The 21,908-nt window shown below is 39.7% G+C and overlaps 1 protein-coding gene and 1 pseudogene across 2 annotated transcripts in view; one reads left to right on the top strand and one right to left on the bottom strand.

The window, feature by feature from the left end:
- GLRA1 (glycine receptor alpha 1) overlaps positions 1-21,908 on the top strand; it is a 102,820-nt gene that overhangs the window by 69,782 nt on the left and 11,130 nt on the right. For both annotated transcript variants that reach the window (XM_063604264.1, XM_003828984.4), the window contains exons 6-7: positions 501-638; positions 4,079-4,293. In XM_063604264.1, coding sequence (XP_063460334.1) covers positions 501-638; positions 4,079-4,293 — 353 coding nt within the window. The remainder of the gene's footprint in view (positions 1-500; positions 639-4,078; positions 4,294-21,908) is intronic.
- On the bottom strand, positions 4,309-8,727 carry LOC100988773 (glutamine synthetase-like; annotated as a pseudogene).

Genomic DNA, 21,908 nt, shown 5'->3' with positions numbered 1-21,908 from the left:
GGAATCAGCACAAACCAATTCTGAACCTCTTGTTACTTCACTCAATAGTTGCTGAAGTGCTGGGGCACAGTCTGGCCTAGCTTGAGTCACCTTTTCACACTTTCCCCCTTCTACCCCAGCCAGTGGTTAGTCCCACCAAGAGAGTGTGCAATAGAGTTGTTCCACAGAGGAGTATCTGCTGTGAGCAAAAGAGGAGGCTGGCAAGGATGGTGTGCAGGTGAAAATAGCAGATGTCAACTGCATTTCACCATAGGAGTGAGAGGGGGAACAATAGGACAAGCTAATGCAGAAGGTTGGGAAGAGAGGTGGAAGGGCTCTGATGTAGATATAAATAGTTAACCAGTTTTTTACCTCTTTTGAGAGGAAAAAAAAGGAACCTGGTCTCACAAGTTCCATCAAGTGTCTGATGTCTCTCTCAGTCTCTAACCCTAACCAACCCTGACATGCTTCAAACAAGTGCTTCTGAGTGGTGACTGCTTCTTCTTCTGATCCCATCCCAGTTGGATATACGATGAATGACCTCATCTTTGAGTGGCAGGAACAGGGAGCCGTGCAGGTAGCAGATGGACTAACTCTGCCCCAGTTTATCTTGAAGGAAGAGAAGGACTTGAGATACTGCACCAAGCACTACAACACAGGTAGGTACAAGGGCCACCCTCCTCAGATCCCACCCCCCAACCAGGACCAGAGGTCATTTCAGACACATTCAATCATTGATCCAACAGATCTTATGAAGATTACTTAATGGTTAAGAGAATAGGTTTTGAAACAAAAATGTGGCTCTGACATTTTCTTCCTATGAGTCCTGGAGTGAGTAACTTAAGCTTGGGCCATACCTAATTACGAGGGAAGCTGGTAAATACAGTCATTATTCCAGGTAGCAGAATGGATCCTATTTCTAAGGCAGAAGTAAAGAACTGATATTGGGAAGACATCTAGTAGTCTCTGTCACAGATGAACTGGCATTTCCAATAGAGCAAAAGTAGAGAGAATGCTCACAATAGACCTCAGCAAGAGGGAGCTGAGAGGTGTCACTGAAGGTTAGTAAATAGCTAGAAAGGGTTCACTTGCCTGTGAGCTATGAGAGGTCAGAGAAGCCACGATGGTGTAGCTTAGCTCTCTATTTCCCATGCCTTTGTTGGAAGATTGAATATCTGGATGACTGGGGCCAGATCAAGACTGGCTTTGCGTATCCTGTCTCAGGCTGAGAACAAGCTCATAAAAGCATGGGAGAAGAAAGTCAGTCAATTGGTATAACAGCTGGAAGGATGGGTAGGAAGCTGGGGTCTGAACCTAGATGCACAGAGTAGAGAGGCATGGCACGCCAGCAAGAGGAGGAGGTGAAAAAGAGAGATTGAGAGAAACCATCGTAGGCTCTGGTGTAAGTAGAAAGCCCAGTGAAGGTACAGGCAGCCTGGGCTGCAGTCTGTCTTGGGTAGCTCCCTCTTTCTGAGTCACCTCAGAGATGTTTCAGAACCTCCAAAGATACTCTCTTTGTTCCTTGAGCCATAATGGTATTCCCATAGCAGCCATGAAAGCAATGACTCCCAAGTCAAATCACCACAACTGACCCTCGCATACCAAGTCTTTTACTCTTTATACAGCATTTTCTTTTCTTTTTAGCTTTCTTAAGGTATAACTGACCAATAACAATTGCATATATCGAAGGTATGCAACGTGATGTTCTGATATACATATGCATTGTGAAATAATTACCACACTCAAGCTAAGTAACATATCCATCAACTCACATACTTCTCATTGTGTGTGTGTGTATGTGTGTGTGTATGTGTGTGTGTCTAGTAAGAACACTTTAAGATCTACCCTCTTAAAGACCTAAATTTAAGATTAAGCTAAAATGATAAAACTTCTAGAAGACATGAGGACAAATCTTCCTAATCTTAGATTTGGCAATAGATTATTAGATATAACATCAAAAACACAAGCAATAATGAAAAAACAATAGATAGATTTGACTTCATAAATATTAAAAGTGCATCAAAAGACACTATCAAGATAGTGAAGATAAAGAACCCACAGAATAGGAGAAAATACTTGCAAATCATAAATCTGATGGGGTCAAATATTCAAGATATATTTAAAAACTCTTAAAATGTGAGAAAAAGAAAAAAAAGGCCAGGCATGGTGGCTCATGACTGTAATCCCAGCACTTTGGGAGGTCAAGGCAGGTGGATGACTTGAGGCCAGGAGTTTGAGACCAGCCTAACCAACATGGTGAAACCCTGTCTCTACTGAAAATACAAAAAAAAAAAAAATTACTTGGGCATGGTGGCACATACCTGTAATCCCAGCTACTTTGGAGACTGAGACAGGAGATCCCTTGAACCCAGGAGACAGAGGCTGCAGTGAGCTGAGATCACGCCACTGCACTCCAGCCCAGGTGACAGAGGAAGACTCTATCTCAAAAAAGAAAAAAAAATAAGTAAAAAGGAGATCTACCCTCTTAGCAAATTTCAAGCACACAGGACAGCACTGTTAATTCTAGTCACATTGCTGTACATTAGATCTCCAGAACTTATTCATCTTGCACAACTGAAATTCTGTACCCTTTGACCAACATCTCCCAATTTCCCCCATCCCTCAGCCTCTAGCAACCACCATGCTACTTTTGGCTTCTGTAAGTATGACTATTTTAGATTCCACATATAAGTGAGATCATACAATATATGTCTTTCTGTGTCTGGCTTATTTCACTTAATATAAAAATGTCCTCCATCTTCATTCACATTGTCATAAATGGCAGAATTTCCTTCTTTTTTAAGGCTGAATAATGTTTCATTTTCTTTATCTATTCATCCATTGAGAAATATATCATGGTCCAGCAATCCCACTTCTAGATACATATCCAAAGAAAATGAAATCAGTACCTCAAAGACATATCTGCACTCCCATGTTCACTGCAGTAATATTCACAATAGCCAAGATATGGAAACAACCTAAATGTACACAGCATATTCTGATTCATTTCACTTGCTCTTCACCATTTTCATTTAAGTTAGAGCTGAACTCTGTGCTAGACTCTATGGATGCAAGAAGAAAAGACTGACAAGGCCCTGCCTACAGCTTACAGTCCAGGGAACTCCAGGAAATTCGCTATTGTGCTTCAGTAGACAGGAACTAAGATCCCACCATAAGACTGGCCCCATCCCAGTTCCAGGGATACACAGACAGGGAGCAGACAAGCTGCCTAGTCTAGTGCAGAAGACAGATAGAAAAAGAGACTGACTTGCCCATTCACTCACTGTATTATATCTTGAAGGCTCTGATGATCATGTGAACAGGGCTCAGGGAATACAGAAAAAGAGCAGCATTCTGTCTGGGAGAATCTTCACATTTACACTGCCATGGAGGAGAAGGAAGATTTATTTGGCTGGTTGTGGGAAGGAACAAGGGCATTCTGGGCAAAGGGATGAGCAAGATCAAAAGCTCAGAAACATGAAAGTTCAGGGCATGCTCAAGGCAAGGGATGGCATGTAGGGAGTCATGATTAGGGTGAAGAAAGATGGGGAAGGGGATAGAAAGACTGGTTAGAGCTTGATTATAAAGGGCAGGCTAAAGAGTTTAAACTTTTTCCTGTAGGTAATGGGAACTGCCTTGTATGAGGAAAGAAGGATGAGACCAAAGGTTTTACAAGAGGAAATAACAGGATCAAGTCATGTTTTGGGAAGATAACTGGCAGAAAGGTAGAGAAAGTTCTACTTAGTCAGGCCCATTCTTAGCAAGAAAATATTGATGATGATGATGATGATGGTAACAGTGATGTTGGCAATTGACAATTCTGAACATTTACAATGTATGAGGACTGCTAAGTTTTTCATAAGCATCATCTCATTTTATCCTCACATTAATCATATAAGTAACTATATGATGGAAGTATTATTGTTATTATCCCCAGTTTACTATACATAAGGAAACAGATACAGAACAATTCAAATACTTGTCTAAGGACACAGGTAGTGTGAGACTGAACCAGGACTCCAGCCGAGGTTGTTCTAATCCTAAAGCCTTTTGTCCTATTCACCAGGCTACACTGCCTTCTCACTGCAATTTCTTGCAGGTAAATTCACCTGCATTGAGGCCCGGTTCCACCTGGAGCGGCAGATGGGTTACTACCTGATTCAGATGTATATTCCCAGCCTGCTCATTGTCATCCTCTCATGGATCTCCTTCTGGATCAACATGGATGCTGCACCTGCTCGTGTGGGCCTAGGCATCACCACTGTGCTCACCATGACCACCCAGAGCTCCGGCTCTCGAGCATCTCTGCCCAAGGTAAGTCCCATTGCCCAAGAGCACAGAACACCTGGACAAATAAGGACAGCACCTACTTCCTTGCTCTGCCTAAAACATGGGGAGCAAAGGAATTATTCACTACTTATTTATCTACTATACTTTGCAGGATCCTGCAGATCTTTGCAGGTTCTACACTTTTCTGATCCATCAAACCTTCCACCAGACTCAACATTATGTTCAATACGAGTTGCCAGACACCACATTCTGCTCCACTGTCTACCAACACCAGACACACATTCTGCTTCATTTACTATTAACACTCAACTTCACATTCTCCTCCATTCACTTTTAGAGCTAAGTACAATATTCTGCTCTTTTCACCATTAATAGTAAATACTGTGTGTCAGGGATCTCCAACACTAATCTCATATCTAGAGATTTGATAGAAAGATTCATAGGACTCAGAATAAAGTTGTATTTGCAGCTAAGATTTATTTATTTTTTAATTTTTTGAATTAAAAAAAGACCTTTATATTCCACCCTTTGAGTTGCAATTGGGACAATTGGGAGAAGGGGAAGAGTTGGAGTGGGGATGAAGAACTAGGAGGGGCTCGACGGCTGGAGGTCTAGTCCACTTAGTTTTTGTACTGGAAGGGCTCATTGCCGGTTTCATTGAGAAGACACGTGTTGATGAGGGCTTCTGTCACCGAAAAGGGTTCGCAGTTGGCAGAGGGGCAACAGTCTTCAAAGTAACCCTTCTTCTCCTGGCCACCAGTCCAGGGAATGTGTATGTTGGCACTACGATTGGCTACACCAGCAGAAAAGTCGTTGATGTTGGAGGTTTCATGGAATCCAGCTAGGTGTTGGGCTTTGTCCAGGCCTCCCTTGGGATCATAAGCGCGGATGTGGTACTGGTGCCACTTGCTTAGTTTCTCGATGGCCTCCTCAGTGTACTTCAGACCGTTCTCCTCCCACATGGCCTTGGTGCTGAAGTTGGTATGGCAGCCTGAACACTTCCAGTTCCCAGGAATGGGCTTGGGATCAAAGGTTGCTATCACTCCAAAGTCTTCACATACATGATGCAAAATGAAACAGCCCATTCAGAAATGATCTCCCATGCTGATTCTTTCACAGGGTCTGGTTTGAAATTCCCACTGGGCAGGCATGACCTCAGCATTAGTCCCCACCATCTTGGCTCCAGCATACAAGTAGGCCTGGTAATGGGCCTCCACGATGTCCCTGCCATGGGCTTTGCCTGCTCCCACACTGCAGTAATATGGACCCTGGGGTCCTGGGAAGCCACTGGAAGGCCAACCAAAGGGGTACCCATCTGTCCCCATGAGGGTATATTCCTGTTTCATGCCAAACCAGGGTGCTGGTTGCTCACCATGTCCATTATCCACTTACAAGTGTGCCTCAAATTGGTCACTGCAGGCTTTTGGTTGTACTCGAAAACTTCACAGAACACCAGCTTATAGGGTCCTTACTGAAGGTATCCCAAAACATGGCAGGAGGCATGAAATGCATGTCACTGTTGGAGCCTTCAGACTGTAAAATACTAGAGCCATCAAAATTCCAGGCTAGGCATGGTGGCTCATGCCTGTAATCCCAGGACTCTGGGAGGCCAAGGCAGCTGGATCACCTGAGGTCAGGAGTTGGAGACCAGCCTGGCCAACATAGTGAAACCACGTCTCTACTAAAAATACAAAAAATCAGCTGGGCGTAGTCACACACACCTGTAATCCTAGCTACTCGTGAGGCTGAGGCAGGAGAATCGCTTGAACCTGGCAGGCCGAGGTTGCAATGAGCTGAAATCGTGCCATTGCACTCCAGCCTGGGCAACAAGAGTGAAAACTCCGTCAGAAAGAAAAGAAAGAAAGAGAGAGAGACAGAAAGAAAGAAAGAAAAAAAGAAAGAAAGAAAGAAAGAAAGAAAAAAGGAAAGGAAAGGAAGAAAGGAAGGAAGGAAGGGGGAGAGAGAGGGAGAGAGAGAGAAAGGGAGGGAGGGAGAGAGGGAGGGAAAGAAAGAAAGAAGAGAGAGAAAGAAAGAAGAAAGAAAAAGAAAGGAAGGAAGGAAGGAAGGGAAAGAAAGAAAGAAAGAAAGAAAGAAAGAAAGAAAGAAAGAAAGAAAGAAAGAAAGAAAAGAAAGAAAGAGAAAAGAAAAGAAAAGAAAAGAAAAGAAAGAAAAGAAAGAAAAGAAAGAAAGAAAGAAAAGAAAGAAAATCCCACTCAGGCAACTCTTCCACACAGTTGGGCTCACTGTCCAGGGTCTGGGTCTTGCAGCGCCATCCTTCTCCAGTACCATCGATCCAGATATACATGGCCTGGACTTTCTCACCCTGAGACAGGGACATGTACACCTGCTTAATACCTTTGTTTAAGTGGGAATGTGCTGAGGCGGTCATGGTGGAAGGTGTTCTGGGCGCTGAGCAGGCGGGCGGGTAAAGGTAGGCCATGAGAGTGAGGTGAGGAGAGGAGAGGAGAGGAGACCGCCATGCTGCTCACACACTCTGCTCTTCTCCCATTCTCAGCTCTCCACAGCTGAGATTTATTACAGCAACATATTCAGAAGATACAGCTAGCTCATCGGGGGGAAAGAACATAGGCAGAGACTAGAGGAATCCATGTGCAGGCTTCCTTACTCTCCCGCTCCCATGAGGGGTCACACAGAATGCACTCTTACTCCAGCAACAACAATGCAGACACGTGTGTGCTGTGTTTCTGCCCCATAAGACAGAAAAACAGAAACTCTTAGTCAGGCATGGTGGCCCGCGCTTGTAATCCCAGCTACTCGGGAGGCTGAGGTAGGAGAATCACTTGAACCCGAGAGGCGGAGGTTGCAGTGAGCCAAGATGGTGCCACTGCACTCCAGCCTGGGCAACAGAGTGAGACTCCATCTAAAAAAAAAAGAAAAAGAAAAACAGAGTCTGCTCTAAGATTCATTAGAGGCTCAGTGTGCCATGTTTTAACTGGGGGCTGGTCACATCAGCACCCTCTGCCTAGCATGTGCCAAAATTCCAGACTCCCAAAAGGAAAGCAGATTGTTCAGCATGAACCAGATTGTTTGTACAATCTAGGCACAGCGAGCCAGCCTTATCAGTTAGGGAAAGTAGGAATACTCCCAAAATCCAAGTTCCCAGATGCCATCCAAGAGGCAACCTTGCAAGCAGGCCCTAAGATAGCAGCCTCAGGCCTGTTTTGTTAACCCTTTTCTGGACACACTTCAATTTGATACTTATATTTCTAGTGTTAAACACCACATTTGCTGTTAACTCCTAAACCATATTCTGCTTCATTCACTATCAGCACTAGACACAGCATTCTGCTCCATTCACTATTAATGTCAGATACACATTCTGCTCCATTCACCCTTATGCTAGACACAACATTCTGTTCCATTCACCTCTAACACCAGACAGAGCAACTCACTTCATTCATTACTAACACCAGGCACTATTTTTCTTTCAGTCACCCTTACGATCAATACAACCTTCTGTTCCCTTCACTGTCAACACTAGATCTTGCATTCTGCTTAATTCACTATTTTTTTTTTTTTTTTTTTGAGACGAAGTCTCACTCCGTTGCCCAAGCTGGAGTGCAGTGGCACAATCTCGGCTCACTGCAACCTCCACCCTCCACCTCCCGGGTTCAAGCGATTCTCCTGCCTCAGCCTCCCGGGTAGCTGGGACTACAGGCACGCGCCGTCATGCCTGGCTAATGTTTGTATTTTTAGTAGAGATGGGATTTCACTATGTTGGCCAGGCTGGTCTTGAACTCCTGACCTCGTGATCCACCCACCTTGGCCTCCCAAAGTGCTGGGATTACTTAATTCAGTTTTAACGCTAAACATAATGTTCCGTTTCACTTACGGTTAATGCTAGACACCATATACTCCTCCATTCACCCCTAGTTGAGGTACAACATTCTGTTCCCTTCACTATTAATACTTGATACTTCATTCTACTTCACTCTCTTTTAATGCTACATGCTGCATTCTACCACATTCACTATTATTGTTTGAGTCACATTCTGCTCTATTCACTCAACAATAGACACAATATTCTGCTCTATTATTAATGCCAGACACCACATTCTGCTTCCTTTAGCCTTCTGCTAAAAACAATGTTTTGCACCATTTCCAATTAATGCTGCTTAACATTCTGTTTTGATATAGAAAAGTTGAAAGAACATACAATAAACACCCTCACACCCTTTACCCAGATTCACCAGTCATCATTTTCCCACATATACTTTCTTAGTATAGGTAGACAGATGGATAAATAGATAGATAGATGGGCAGGTAGGTAGGTAGATGCAATTTTTGCTGAATCAACAAAGACATGGCAATTCACCTCAAAATAAGGAAGGAGAATCACAATGACATTATCACATCTTTAAAAATTAACATTAACTCAATGGTTATTATTGAGTTAGAAATAATTCAATTTGAAATAATTCAATAATATCATCTAATACAGAAACTTTATTTAAATTCTCTCAGTTGTCAAAAAAGTCATCAGAAAATATGATGAGCGATCCAATCAAGGATCCAATTCATATTGCACACAGTTGCTCTATTTTGTCTCTTTTAACCTAGAACAGTCTCCCAGCTGTTTTTTGTTTTTCATGACACTGACTATTCCATTAACTTTTAATGTGAGACACAACATTCTGTTTCATTTGCCATCAGCAGTAGACACCACACTCTCCTCTATTCACCCTTAGAACAAAACTCTACAATATGCTCTCTGCAGCATTCACACTAGACATCAAATTCTGCTACATTCACTACAAATGCTTGAATCCACATTCTCTGATCACTATTAACACCTGACAACACATTCTGCTGTGTGCAATTGTAGCAGCAGATATAATGTTCTGCTTTTCCTTATGCTAGATTCAACATTCTGCTCCACTCACTATTAATAGTTGATGCCACATTCTTCTCTACCTATGGTTTACACTAGACTCAACATTCTGCTGCATTTGTGGTTAAAAATATTTGGCTCCATATGTTATTAACACTCAACTCCACCTTCCCCTTCATTCATACTTTTTATTTATTTGCCTTTTTAAGCATTAGATTTAGTTCCTTTTAGTATATTCACAAAGTTGTACAACCCTATCTATACAACTGCCTATAGATAGTATCTAATTCCAGAACATTTTCATCACCCAGAAAGAAAATCCATACCCTCCAACAGTCACTCCTCATTCCCCACTCCCAAGAGCCTCTGGTAACAATAAATGGATACTTAACTACCTGTATAAATTTGCCTTTTCTGGACATCTCATATAAATGGAATCATACAATATGTGGCCTTTTACGATTGGCTTCTTTCATTTAGTGTAATGTTTTCAAGGTTCATCCATGCTGTAGAATGCATCAGTACTTCATTCCTTTTTATGGCTGAATAATATTCCATGGTATAGATATATCACATTTTGTTATCCATTCAGCAGTTAGGCATTTGGTTTATTTTCACTTTGGCTATTATAAATAATGCTGCTGTGAACATCTGTGTACAAGTTTTTGTGTGGACATGTTTTTAATTCTCAAAGGTATACACCTAGAAGTGAAACTGTTGTGTCACATGTTAACTACATGCTTAACTTTTTGAGGAACTGCCAAACTGTTTTCCAAAGCAGCTATACCATTTTATGATCCCACCAGGGTTCCAACGTCTGCACATCTTCACAAACATATATTATTATCTGTTTTTTTTAACTATAGCCATTTAGTGGGTGTGAAATGGTATTGCATTGTGGTTTTGATTTGCATTTTGCTAGTGAATAATAATGCTGAGCATTGTTTCATGTGCTTATTGATCCCTTCTGTATCTTCTTTGGTGAAATGTCTGCATTTCTGCTCCACTTACTATTAAAATCTTTTGCTCACTTTTGTTATTTGTCTTATTATTATTGAGTTGTAATAGTTCTTTATGTATTCTGGATTTTAGACCTTTATTAGATATAGGATTTGCACATATTTTCTCTTGTTCTATGTGCCGTGGTTTAGATTCTTTTCCCTTCCAAACCTTGTATTAAAATTTAATCCCCAACATTGGAGAGGGGTCCTAATGGAAGTGTTTGGATCATAGGAGTGGATTCCTCATGAATAGATTAATGCCTTCTCTTAGGGGTGAGTTCTCACTATATTCATTGTTTAAAAAGAGCCTGGCCACAGGTAATACACCTATGTAACAAACCTGCATGTTCTGCATATGTATCCCAAGACTTAAAATAAAATTTAAAAATAAATAAAATTTAAAAAAATGATTTTTAAAAAGAACCTGGCGTCTCCCACCCACTTCTTCCTTCCTCTCTCACCATGTGATCTCTGCACATGATGGCTTCCCTTCACTTTCTACCATGAGTGGAAGCAGCCTGAGGCCCTCACCAGATGCCCGATCTTGAACTTTTCCAGACATCAGAATTGTGAGCCAAATAAACCATTTTTTCTTTATAAATTATCCCATCTTAGATATTCTTTTGAAGTAACACAAAATGGACTAAGACTCTATGGGTTTTCTTTTCACTTGATTGATAGTATCATTTATGCTCAAAAGTTTTTAATTTTGATAAAGTCTAATTTATCTGTTTTTTCTTTCGTTGCTTACGCTTTTGGTGTCTTTTTTTTTTTTCTTTTTCTTTTTTTTTTTTTTTTTTTTTTGAGATAGAGTATTACTCTGTCACCCAGGCTGGAGTGCAGTGGCACAATCTCGGCTCACCGTAACCTCTCCCTCCCAGGTGCAAGAGATTCTCCAGCCTCAGCCTCCCGAGTAGCTGAAATTACAGGCATGCACCACCATGCCTGGCTAATTTTTATATTTTTAGTAGAGATGGGGTTTTGTCATGTTGGCCAGCCTGGCCTCGAACTTCTGACCTCAAGCAATCTGCCTGCCTCAGCCTCCCAAAGTGCTGGGATTACAGGCGTGAGCCACTGCTCCTGGCCTTGGTGTCATTTTTTAGAAACTATTGCCTAATCCAAGGTCATGAAGATTAATACCTGTATTTTCTTCTAAGAGTTTCATAGTTTAGCTCTTATGTTTAGGTCTTTGGCACATTTAGATTTATTTATATATGTGATGTGAGGGAAGAGGTCCAACTTCATTTTTTTTTTTTAAGACATAGTCTCACTCTGTCACCCAGGCTAGAGTGCAGTGGCATGATCTTGACTCACTGCAACCTCCGCCTCCTGAGTTCAAGCGATTCTTCTGCCTCAGCCTCCCCAGTAGCTGGGATTACAGGCATGCACCACCACACCTGGCTAATTTTTGTATTTTTACTAGAGAGGGGGTTTCACCATGTTGTCCAGGCTGGTCTCAAACTCCTGACCCCAGGTGATCTGCCTGCCTTGGCCTCCCAAAGTGCTAGGATTACAGGTGTGAGCCACCGTGCCCAGCCCAACTTCATTCTTTCACGTGTGAATATCCAGTTGTCCCAGCACCATTTGTTGAGAAGAGTATTCTTTTCCCTGTTGAATTGATACCCTCGTCAAAAAAATCAACTGACCTATAAATGGACTGGCTTACTTCTGGACTCTCAATTCTATTGCATTGATCTATGTGTTGATCCTTTTGTCAGTACCACACCGTTTTGATTACTGTCGCTTTGGAGTAATTTTTAAAATTTGGAAGTGTGAGTCCTCCAACTTTGTTCTACTTTTTCAAGATTGTTTTGGCTACTCTCTGTCTTTTGCATTTGAACACAAATATAAATTTTAGAAGCAGCGGCCAGGCACGGTGGCTCACACCTGTAATCCCAGCACTTTGGGAGGCTGAGGTGGGCAGATCACAAGGTCAGGAGATCTAGACCATCCTGACTAACATGGTGAAACCTCGTCTCTACTAAAAATACAAAAAAATTAGCCAGGCGTGGTGGCAGGTGCCTGTAGTCCCAGCTACTCAGGAGGCTGAGGCAGGAGGATGGCGTGAACCTGGGAGGCAGAGCTTGCAGTGAGCTGAGATCACACCATTGCACTCCAGCATGGGAGACAGAGTGAGACTCCATCTCAAAAAAAAAAAAAAAATTTAGAAGCAGCTTGTCAATTTTTGAAATGAAAAAAATAGCTGGAGTTTTAATAAAGAATGCATTGACTCCATGGACCAATCAGGGGAGTATTGCCATCTTAACAATATTATGTCTTCCAATCCATCAACATGGGATTTCTTCCCATTTATTTAGGTCATCTTTAATTTCTTTCAAGAAAGATTTCTAGTTTTCAGTGTACAAGTCTTGCATTTATTTTGTTAAATTATATAACAGGTGTTGTACAGATATATTCTTTTATGCTATATAAATTGAATTGTTTTTAAGTTTAATTTTTAAATTATTCATTCTAGTCTATAGAAATACAATTGATTTTTGTATGTTCATCTTGTATCCAATAACTTTCCTGAACTCATTTATTAACTCTAGGTCTTTTATACATCCTTAGGATTTTCTTTATACAAGACCATGTGATGTACAAATAGAGATGGCTTTATTTTTTTCTTTCTCACCTAGATGTCATTTATTTCTTTTTCTCAACTAATTTCCCTGGCTAGATCTCCCAGTACAATGAAGAATAGAAGTAGTAAGAACAGATATTCCTGTCTCATTCCTGGTCTTACAGAGAAAGCTTTCAGTTTTTCACTGAAAACTGAGGTTAGCTGTGGATTTTACATAGATGCCCTTTACAGTTTGAGTAAGTTTTCTATTCTTAATGTGTGGAGTATTTTTACCATGAAAGGTGTTGAATTTTGTCAAATCCTGTTTCTGCATCTATTTAGAGGATCATGTGATATTTTTCCTTTACTTTATTCATATGGTGACTGATTTTTGTATGTTCAACTAACATTGCATTCCTGGGATACATCCCACTTATAACGTATAATTCTTTTTCACATGTCACTGGATTTGGTTTGCTAGTGTTTTCCTGAGAGTTTTTTTTTTTTGTCTGTATTCATAAGAGATGTTGATATGTAGTTTTCTTTATTGTGATGTCTTTGGTGTTGTTATCAGGGTAATACTTGATTCTTAGAAAGAGTTGGGAAATGTTCTATCCACTTCCACTTCTCTGAGAGTATAAGAAGGATTTGTGTGAATTCTTTAAATGTTTGGTAGAATTAATGAAGGAAGCCATCTGGTCCTGGACAATTCTTTGTCGAATTTTTATTACTAATTCAATCTCCTTACATGTTATGTGTGTATTCAAAGTTTCTATATATATATATATTTTTTTTTTTTAGATGGAGTTTTGCTCTTGTCATCCAGGCTGGAGTGCAGTGGCACGATCTCGGCTCACGGCAACCTCCAACTCCTGGGTTCAAGCAATTCTCCTGCCTCAGCCTCCCAAGTAGCTGGGATTACAGGCACACGCCACCACGCTCAGCTAATTTTTGTATTTTTAGTAGAGATGGGGTTTCACCATGTTGGCCAGACTGGTCTCAAACTCCTGACCTCAGGTGATCCACCCGTCTTGGCCTCCCAAAGTGCTGGGATTACAGGCATGAGCCACCATGAATGGCCTCTATTTCTTTCTGGGTCAGTGTCTTTTTAGGAATTTGTCCACCTCATTTAGGTTATCAAATTTATTGGCATACAGTTGTTCAAAGTATTCCCTTATAATCCTTTTTATTTCTGTAAAGTCAATGATAATGCCTCCTTTCACTCTTTTAGTAATTTGATTCTTCCCTCATTTTTTCTTGAACAGTATAGTTAGAAGTTATTCAATTTTGCTAATTTTTTCAAAGAATCAACATTTGGTTTCATTGATTTTCTCTATTATTTTTCTACTGTTCTACTTATTACCATTCCAATCTTTATTATTTTCTTCCTTCTGCTTGCTTTGACTTTAGTTTGCCCTCCTAGTTTCTTAAAGTGCAAAGTTAGATTATTGATTTAGGACCTTTCTTCTTTTTAAAATAGGTGTTTACAGTTATACACTTCCCTCTAAAAATGATTTTAGCTGCATCTCATTAGTTGTAGTATGTTGTGTTTTCAATCCTCCTCAGAGTATTCCTTAATATATCTTTTATTTATTCTTTGATGCATTGTTTAGTTTATTGTTGTGAGTTTTTTGGTTATTGATTTTTAATATTCCATTGAAATCAGAAAACATATTTTGTATGATTTCAACTATTTTAAGTTTGAGACTTGTTTTATGCATAATAGTATGGTTTATTCTGAAAATACTCCATGGTGCACTTCAGAAGAATGTACATTCTTCTGTTATTGGGTGGAGTGTTCTATAGGTGTTCTTTAGGTCTAGTTGGTTTACAGTGTCATTTAAATTTTTCATTTCCTTGGCAATCTTCTAATTATTCTATTCATTATAAAAAGCAGGGTTTTGAAGACACCAAGTATTATTGTTGAATTATCTATTTATTGCTTCAATTCAGGCAGTTTTGCTTCATATATTTTGGGGCTCTGTTGTTAGATGCATAGATGTTTATAATTGTTATATTTCTTGATGGATTGACTCATTTATTATCAAATGCTCTTCATCTCTTATTAACAATTTTTTTTTCTTAAAGACTGGTTTGTTTGTGGGTTTTTTTTTTTTTTTTCTGATGTTGGTATAATCACCTAAAGGCCTCTTTTGGTTACTGTTTACATGGTATGTTTTTTCCATTCTTCTACTTTTATCCTAGTTGTGTCTTTGAATCTAAAGTGTATCTTTTATAGACAGTATGTAGTTGCATTTTATTTTTTAATCCAGTCTGACAATCCCTAACTTTCAATTAGTTTGTTTAGTCTATTTCCACTTAATTTAATTAATGTAATAAAAAATGCGATTTCGTATAATTTACATCTGCCATTGTGTTGTTTTCTATATATATCTTATCTTTTTTGTGTCTTTGTTCCTCCGTTACTGCCTTTTTGCATTAAATATGTATTTTTGTGAGTGCAGTTGCTCATGCCTGTAATTCCAGCACTTTGGGAGGCTGAGGCAGGTAGGTTGCTTGAGCTCAGTAGTCCAAGACCAGCCTGAGCAACATGGTGAAACCCCATCTTTACAAAAAATACTTTCAAAAAATTAGCTGGATGGAATGGCATACAGCTGTAGTCCTAGCTACTTGGGAGGCTGAGGTGGGAGGACTGCTTGAACCTTGGAGATTGAGGCTGCAGTGAGCCATGCTGGCAACACTGCACTCCAGCCTGGGTGACAAAGCAAGACACTATCAAAAAAAAAAACAAAAAACAAAAAACAAAAAAAACAGTATTTTCTAGCGTGTCATCTTAATTCCCTGGTCATTTCTTTTACTATTTTTTTCCAGTTATTTTTTTCATGATTGCCCTGAGGATTACAATTTCATCTTATTTTAGAAACATCTAATTCAGATTATTAATACTAACTTAATTACAACAGTGTCTTAGTTTACTTGGACTGCTAAAAGAAATGCCACAGATTTGGTGGTTTAAACAATAAAAATTTATTTTTCATAGTTCTGAAACCTGGGAAGTCCAAAATCAAGGTGGCAGCTAATTCAGTTGCTGGTGAAGGTTCTTTTTCAGGTTTGCAGATGACCACTTTCTTGCTTTGTCCTAACATGGTAGAGAAAGCGTTCTGGTATCTCTTCTTCCCTAAATCCTATTGAATTAAGGCCCCACCTGTAAGATCTCACCCTAGAGATCTCACCTCTAAGATCTAACCCTAACCCTAACCCTAAGTCTAACCTAATCACTTCCTCATAGGCCCTGTCTCCAAATACATTCATAATGGGGGTAAGGACTTCAACATACAAATTCTAGGGGCACACAAATATTCAGTTCATAACAAACAGTACGCAAAAAACTTTGCTCCTATTTATATCTCAATTACCTCCCCCTTCCTTTGCACTATTATCATACAAATTACATCTTCATTATATGTTGATTAACACAGGTTTACAATCATTGATTTACTCAACTGTCCTTTAAATCAGATAGGAGAAAAAAGTTATAAACAAAAACTGCATTTTTATAGTGTCTTTAATATTTACCTATGCAGTTACCTTTACTAATACTCCTTATTTCTTCATATGAATTTGAGTTATTGTCTAGCATCCTTTTATTTCAGCCTAAAGGGCATCCTTTAGTATTTCTTGTAGGACAGATCTGCTAGCGGAAGTCTCTCAGCTTTTGTTTACCTAAAAATGTATTTTTCATTTTTAAGGGATACAGAATTCTTGAGAAAAATTGGCAGTCTTTTCCTTTCAGCACTTTGAAAATGTTATCCCACTATCTTCTGTACCCGATGGTGTTAATGAGAATACAACTGTTAATCTTATCAAGAATCCCTTGTACAAAAGGAGTTGCTTCTCTTTTGCTGTTTTAAGATTCTGCCTTTGCAGGAGAATTTCTTGAACCTGGGAGGTGGAGGTTGCAGTAGCAGAGATCTAGCCATTGCACTCTAGCCTGGGCAACAGAGCGAGACTCCATCTGAAAAAAAAAGATTCTGACTTTGTCTTCTGACATTTTGATTAGGATGTGTCTAGGTGTGGATCTCTTTATCTTACTTGGATTTCCCTGTGCTTCTTAGATGTATAGATTACTATTTTTAATCAAATTTGATAAGTTTTCAGGCACTATTTTTTTAAATATTCTTTCTGTCTCCACTGCAGATTCCTATTAAACATTATGTTGGTGCATTACATGGTTTCCCACAGGTTTCTGGGGCTGTTTATTTTTCTTCATTCTGTTCCTCAGACCATATAATCTAAAATTCACTGATTCTTCTTTAAGTTTCCTGATTCTTCTGTCTTCTTAAATCTACTGTTGATTCCATCTAGTGAAGTTTTCATTTCAGTTATTTTACTTTTCAACTCCAGAATTTCTATTTGGTTCTTCTTTATCATTTCTTTTTTTGAGAAGGACTCTCACTCTGTTGCCCAGGCTAGAGTGCGGTGATACGATCTCGGCTCACTACAACCTCTGCCTCCTGTGTTCAAGCGATTCTCCAATCTTAGCCTCCAGAGTAGCTGGGATTACAGGCACGCACCACCACACCTGGCTAATTTTTTCTATTTTTAGTAGAGACGAGGTTTCACCATGTTGGCCAGGCTGGTCTCAAACTCCTGACCTGAGGTGATCTACCTGCCTCAGCCTCCCAAAGTGCTGGGATTACAGGCTATCATTTCTCTTTATTAATATGCTATATTTGGTGAGACACTGCTCTCATATTTTCCTTTAGTTGTTTAGACATAGTTTCCTCTAGTTTGTTGAACATACTTAAAATTACTGATTTAAAGTCTTTGTCTATTAAGTCCAGCATCTGGGCTTCCTCAGGGACAGCTTCTTTTGACTACTTTTCTCCCTATGTATGAGCCATACTTTCCTCTTTCTTTGCATGTCTTAGAATTTTTGTTAAAAATGGACATTTTATTTTTTTTTAAGTTCTGGGATACATGTGCAGAACATGCAGGTTTGTTACATAGGTATACACACGTCACGGTGGTTTGCTGCACCCATCAACCCATCATCTACGTTAGGTATTTCTCCTAATGCTATCCCTCCCCTAGCCCCCTACCACCCAATAGGCCCTGGTGTGTGATGTTCCCTGCCCTGTGTCCATGTATTCTCATTGTTGAACTCCCATTTATGAGTGAGAACATGCAGTATTTGGTTTTCTGTTCTTGTGTTAGTTTGCCGAGAATAATGGTTTCCAGCTTCATCCATGTCCCCACAAAGGACATGAACTCATCCTTTTTATGGCTGCATAGTATTCCCTAGTGTATATGTGACACATTTTCTTTATCCAGTCTATCACTGATGGCCATTTGGGTTGGTTCCAAGGCTTTGCTATTGTGAACAGTGCTGCAATAAACATACGTGTGCATGTGTCTTTATAGTAGAATGATTTATAATCCTTTGGGTATATACCCAGTATTGGGATTGCTGGGTCAAATTATATTTCTAGTTCTAGATCCTTCAGGAATTGCCACACTGTCTTCCACAATGGTTGAACTAATTTACATTCTCACCAACAGTGTAAAAGCATTCCTATTTCTCCACATCCTCTCCAGCATCTGTTATTTCCTAACTTTTTAATGATGGCCATTCTAACTGGCATGACATGGTATCTCATTGTGGTTTTTATTTGCATTGCTCTAATGACCAGTGGTGATGAGCTTGTTTTCATATGTTTGTTGACTGCATAAATGTCTTCTTTTGAGAAGTGTCTGTTCATATCCTTTGCCCACTTTTTGATGGGGTTGTTTTTCTTATAAATTTGTTTAAGTTCTTTATAGATTCTGAATATTAGCCTTTGTCAGATGGATAGATTGCAAAAATTTTCTCCCATTCCGTAGGTTGCCTGTTCACTCTGATGATAGTTTTTTGGGTTTTTGTTGTTGTTGTTGTTGTTGTTTGCTGTGCAGAAGCTCTTTAGTTTAATTAGATCCCATTTGTCAATTTTGGCTTTTGTTGCCATTGCTTTTGGTGTTTTAGTCATGAAGGCTTTGTTCGGGCCTATGTCCTGAATGGTATTGCCTAGGTTTTCTTCTAGGGATTTTATGGTTTTAGGTCTTACATTTAAGTCCTCAATCCATCTTAATTTTTGTATAAGGTGTAAGGAAGGGGTGCAGTTTCAGTTTTCTGCTTATGGCTAGACAGTTTTCCCAACACCATTTATTGAATAGGGAATCCTTTCCCCATTGCTTGTTTTTGTCAAGATCAGATGGTTATAGTTATGTGGCGTTATTTCTGAGGTCTCTGTTCTGTTCCGTTGGTCTATGTATCAGTTTTGGTACCAGCACCATGCTGTTTTGGTTACTGTAGCCTTGTAGTATAGCTTGAAGTTGGGTAGTGTGATGCCTCCAGCTTTGTTCTCTTGGCTTAGGATTGTCTTGGTTATGTGGGCTCTTTTTTGGTTACATATGAAATTTGAAGTAGTTTTTTCTAATTCTGTGAAGAAAGTCAATGGTAGCTTGATGGGGATAGCAATGAATCTATAAATTACTTTGGGAAGTATGGCCATTTTCACAATATTAATTCTTCCTATCCATGAGCATGGAATGTTCTTCCATTTGTTTGTGTCCTCTCTTATTTCCTTGAGCAGTGGTTTGTAGTTCTCCTTGAAGAGGTCCTTCACATCCCTTGTAAGCTGTATTCCTAAGTATTTTATTCTCTTTGCAGCAGTTGTGAATGGGAGTTCACTCATTATTTGGGTCTCTATTATTGGTGTATAGGAATACTTGTGATTTTTGCACATTGATTTTGTATCCTGAGACTTTGCTAAAGTTGCTTATCAGCTTAAAGAGATTTTGGGCTGAGACAATGGGGTTTTCTAAATATACAATCATGTCATCTGCAAACAGATATAATTTGACTTCCTCTCTTCCTATTTAAATACCTTTTATTTCTTTCTCTTGCCTGATTGCCCTGGCCAGCACTTCCAATACTATGTTGAATAGGAGTGGTGAGAGAGGGAATCCTTGTCTTGTGCTGGCTTTCAAAGGGAATGCTTCCAGCTTTTGCTCATTCTATATGATACTGGCTGCAGGTTTGTCATAAATAGCTCTTATTATTTTGAGATACATTCCATCAATACCCAGTTTATTGAGAGTTTTTAGCATGAAGGGGTGTGGAATTTTATCGAAGGCCTTTTCTGCATCTATTGAGATAATCATGGGTTTTTGGCATTGGTTCTGTCTTTATGATGGATTATATCTATTGATTTGCATATATTGAACCAGCCTTGCATCCCAGGGATGAAGCTGAATTGATGGTCATGGATAAGCTTTTTGATGTGCTGCTGGATTCAGTTTGCCAGTAATTTACTGAGGATTTTCTAATTGATGTTCATCAAGGATATTGGTCTGAAATTCTCTTTTTTTGTTGTGTCTCTGCCAGGTTTTGGTATCAGGATGATGTTGGCCTCATAAAATGAGTTTTGGTATCAGGATGACGCTGGCCTCATAAAATGAGTTAGGGAGGAGTCCCTCTTTTTCTATTGTTTGGAATAGTTTCAGAATGAATGGTACCAGCTCCTCTTTGTACCTCTTGTAGAATTTGGCTGTGAATCCTTCTGGTCCTGGGCTTTTTTTGGTTGGTAGGTTATTAATTACTGTGTCAATTTCAGACTTGTTATTGACCTTTTCTGGGATTCAACTTCTTCCTGGGTTAGTCTTGGGAGGGTGTATGTGTCCAGGAATTTATCCATTTCTCCTAGATTTTCTAGTTTATTTGCATAGAGGTGTTTACAATATTCTCTGATGGTAGTTTGTATTTCTGTGGGATCAGTGGTGGTATCCCCTTTATCATTTTTATTGTGTCTATTTCATTCTTTTTTTTTTTTTTGAGACGTTGTCTCGCTCTGTCGCCCAGGCTGGAGTGCAGTGGCGCAATCTTGGCTCACTGCAAGCTCCACTTCTCGGGTTCACGCTATTCTCCTGCCTCAGCCTCCCAAGTAGCTGGGACTACAGGCGCCTGCCACCACGCCCGGCTAATTTTTTGTATTTTTTAGTAGAGACGGGGTTTCATCGTGTTAGCCAGGATGGTCTTGATCTCTTGACCTCATGATCCACCCACCTTGGCCTCCCAAAGTGCTGGGATTACAGGCATGAGCCACCACACCCAGCCTCTTTTCTTTGTTAGGCTGGCTAGCAGTCTATATATTTTGTTAATCTTCAACAAACCAGCCCTGGATTCACTGATTTTTTGAAGGGTTTTTCATGTTTCTATCTCCTTCAGTTCTGCTCTGATTTTAGTTATTTCTTGCCTTCTGCTAGCTTTTGAATTTGTTTGCTCTTGCTTTTCTAGTTCTTTTAATTCTGATGTTAGGGTGTCAATTTTAGATCTTTCCTGCTTTCTCCTGTGGGCATTTAGTGCTATAAATTTTCCTCTAAACACTGCTTTAGATGTGTCCCAGAGATTCTGGTATGTTGTGTCTTTGTTATCATTGGTTTCAAAGAAATTATTTATTTCTGCCTTAATTTCGTTATTTACCCAGTAGTTATTCAGGAGCAGGTTGTTTAGTTTCCATGGAGTTTTGTGGTTTTGAGTGAGTTTCTTAATCCTGAGTTTCAATTTGATTGTGCTGTGGTCTGAGAGACTGTTTGATATGATTTCCATTCTTTTGCATTTGCTGAGGAATGTTTTACTTCCAATTATGTGGTCAATTTTAGAATAAGTGTGATGTGTTGCTGAGAAGAAGGTATATTTTGTTGATTTTGGGTGGAGAGTTCTGTAGATTTCTATTAGGTCCACTTGGTCCAGAGCTGAGTTCACATCCTGAATATCCTCATTAATTTTTTGTCTCGTTGATCTAATATTATTTTCAGTGGGGTGTTAAAGTCTCCCACTATTATTGTGTGAGAGTCTAAGTCTCTTTGCAGGTCTCTAAGAACTTGCCTTATGAATCTGGGTGTATATGGGGTGCATATGTATTTAGGATAGTTAGCTCTTCTTGTTGCATTGATCCCTTTACCATTATGTAATGCCCTTCTTCGTCTTTTTTTATCTTTATTGGTTTAAAGTCTGTTTTATCAGAAACTAGGATTGCAACCCCTGCTTTTTTTTTTTTTTTTTTTTTGCTTTCCATTTCCTTGGTAAATATCCCTCCATCCTGCCAGACATGATTGCTCATGCCTATAATCCCGGCACGCTGGGAGGCCGAGGCAGGTGGATAGCCTGAGGTCAGGAGTTCGAGACCAGCCTGACCAACATGAAGAAACCCCATCTCTACTA

Source organism: Pan paniscus, chromosome 4, assembly GCF_029289425.2.
Source record: "Pan paniscus chromosome 4, NHGRI_mPanPan1-v2.0_pri, whole genome shotgun sequence".
Classification (NCBI taxonomy): domain Eukaryota; kingdom Metazoa; phylum Chordata; class Mammalia; order Primates; family Hominidae; genus Pan; species Pan paniscus.
The sequence above is the reverse complement of the archived record's forward strand: the minus strand, read 5'-3'. Positions and strand labels throughout refer to the sequence as shown.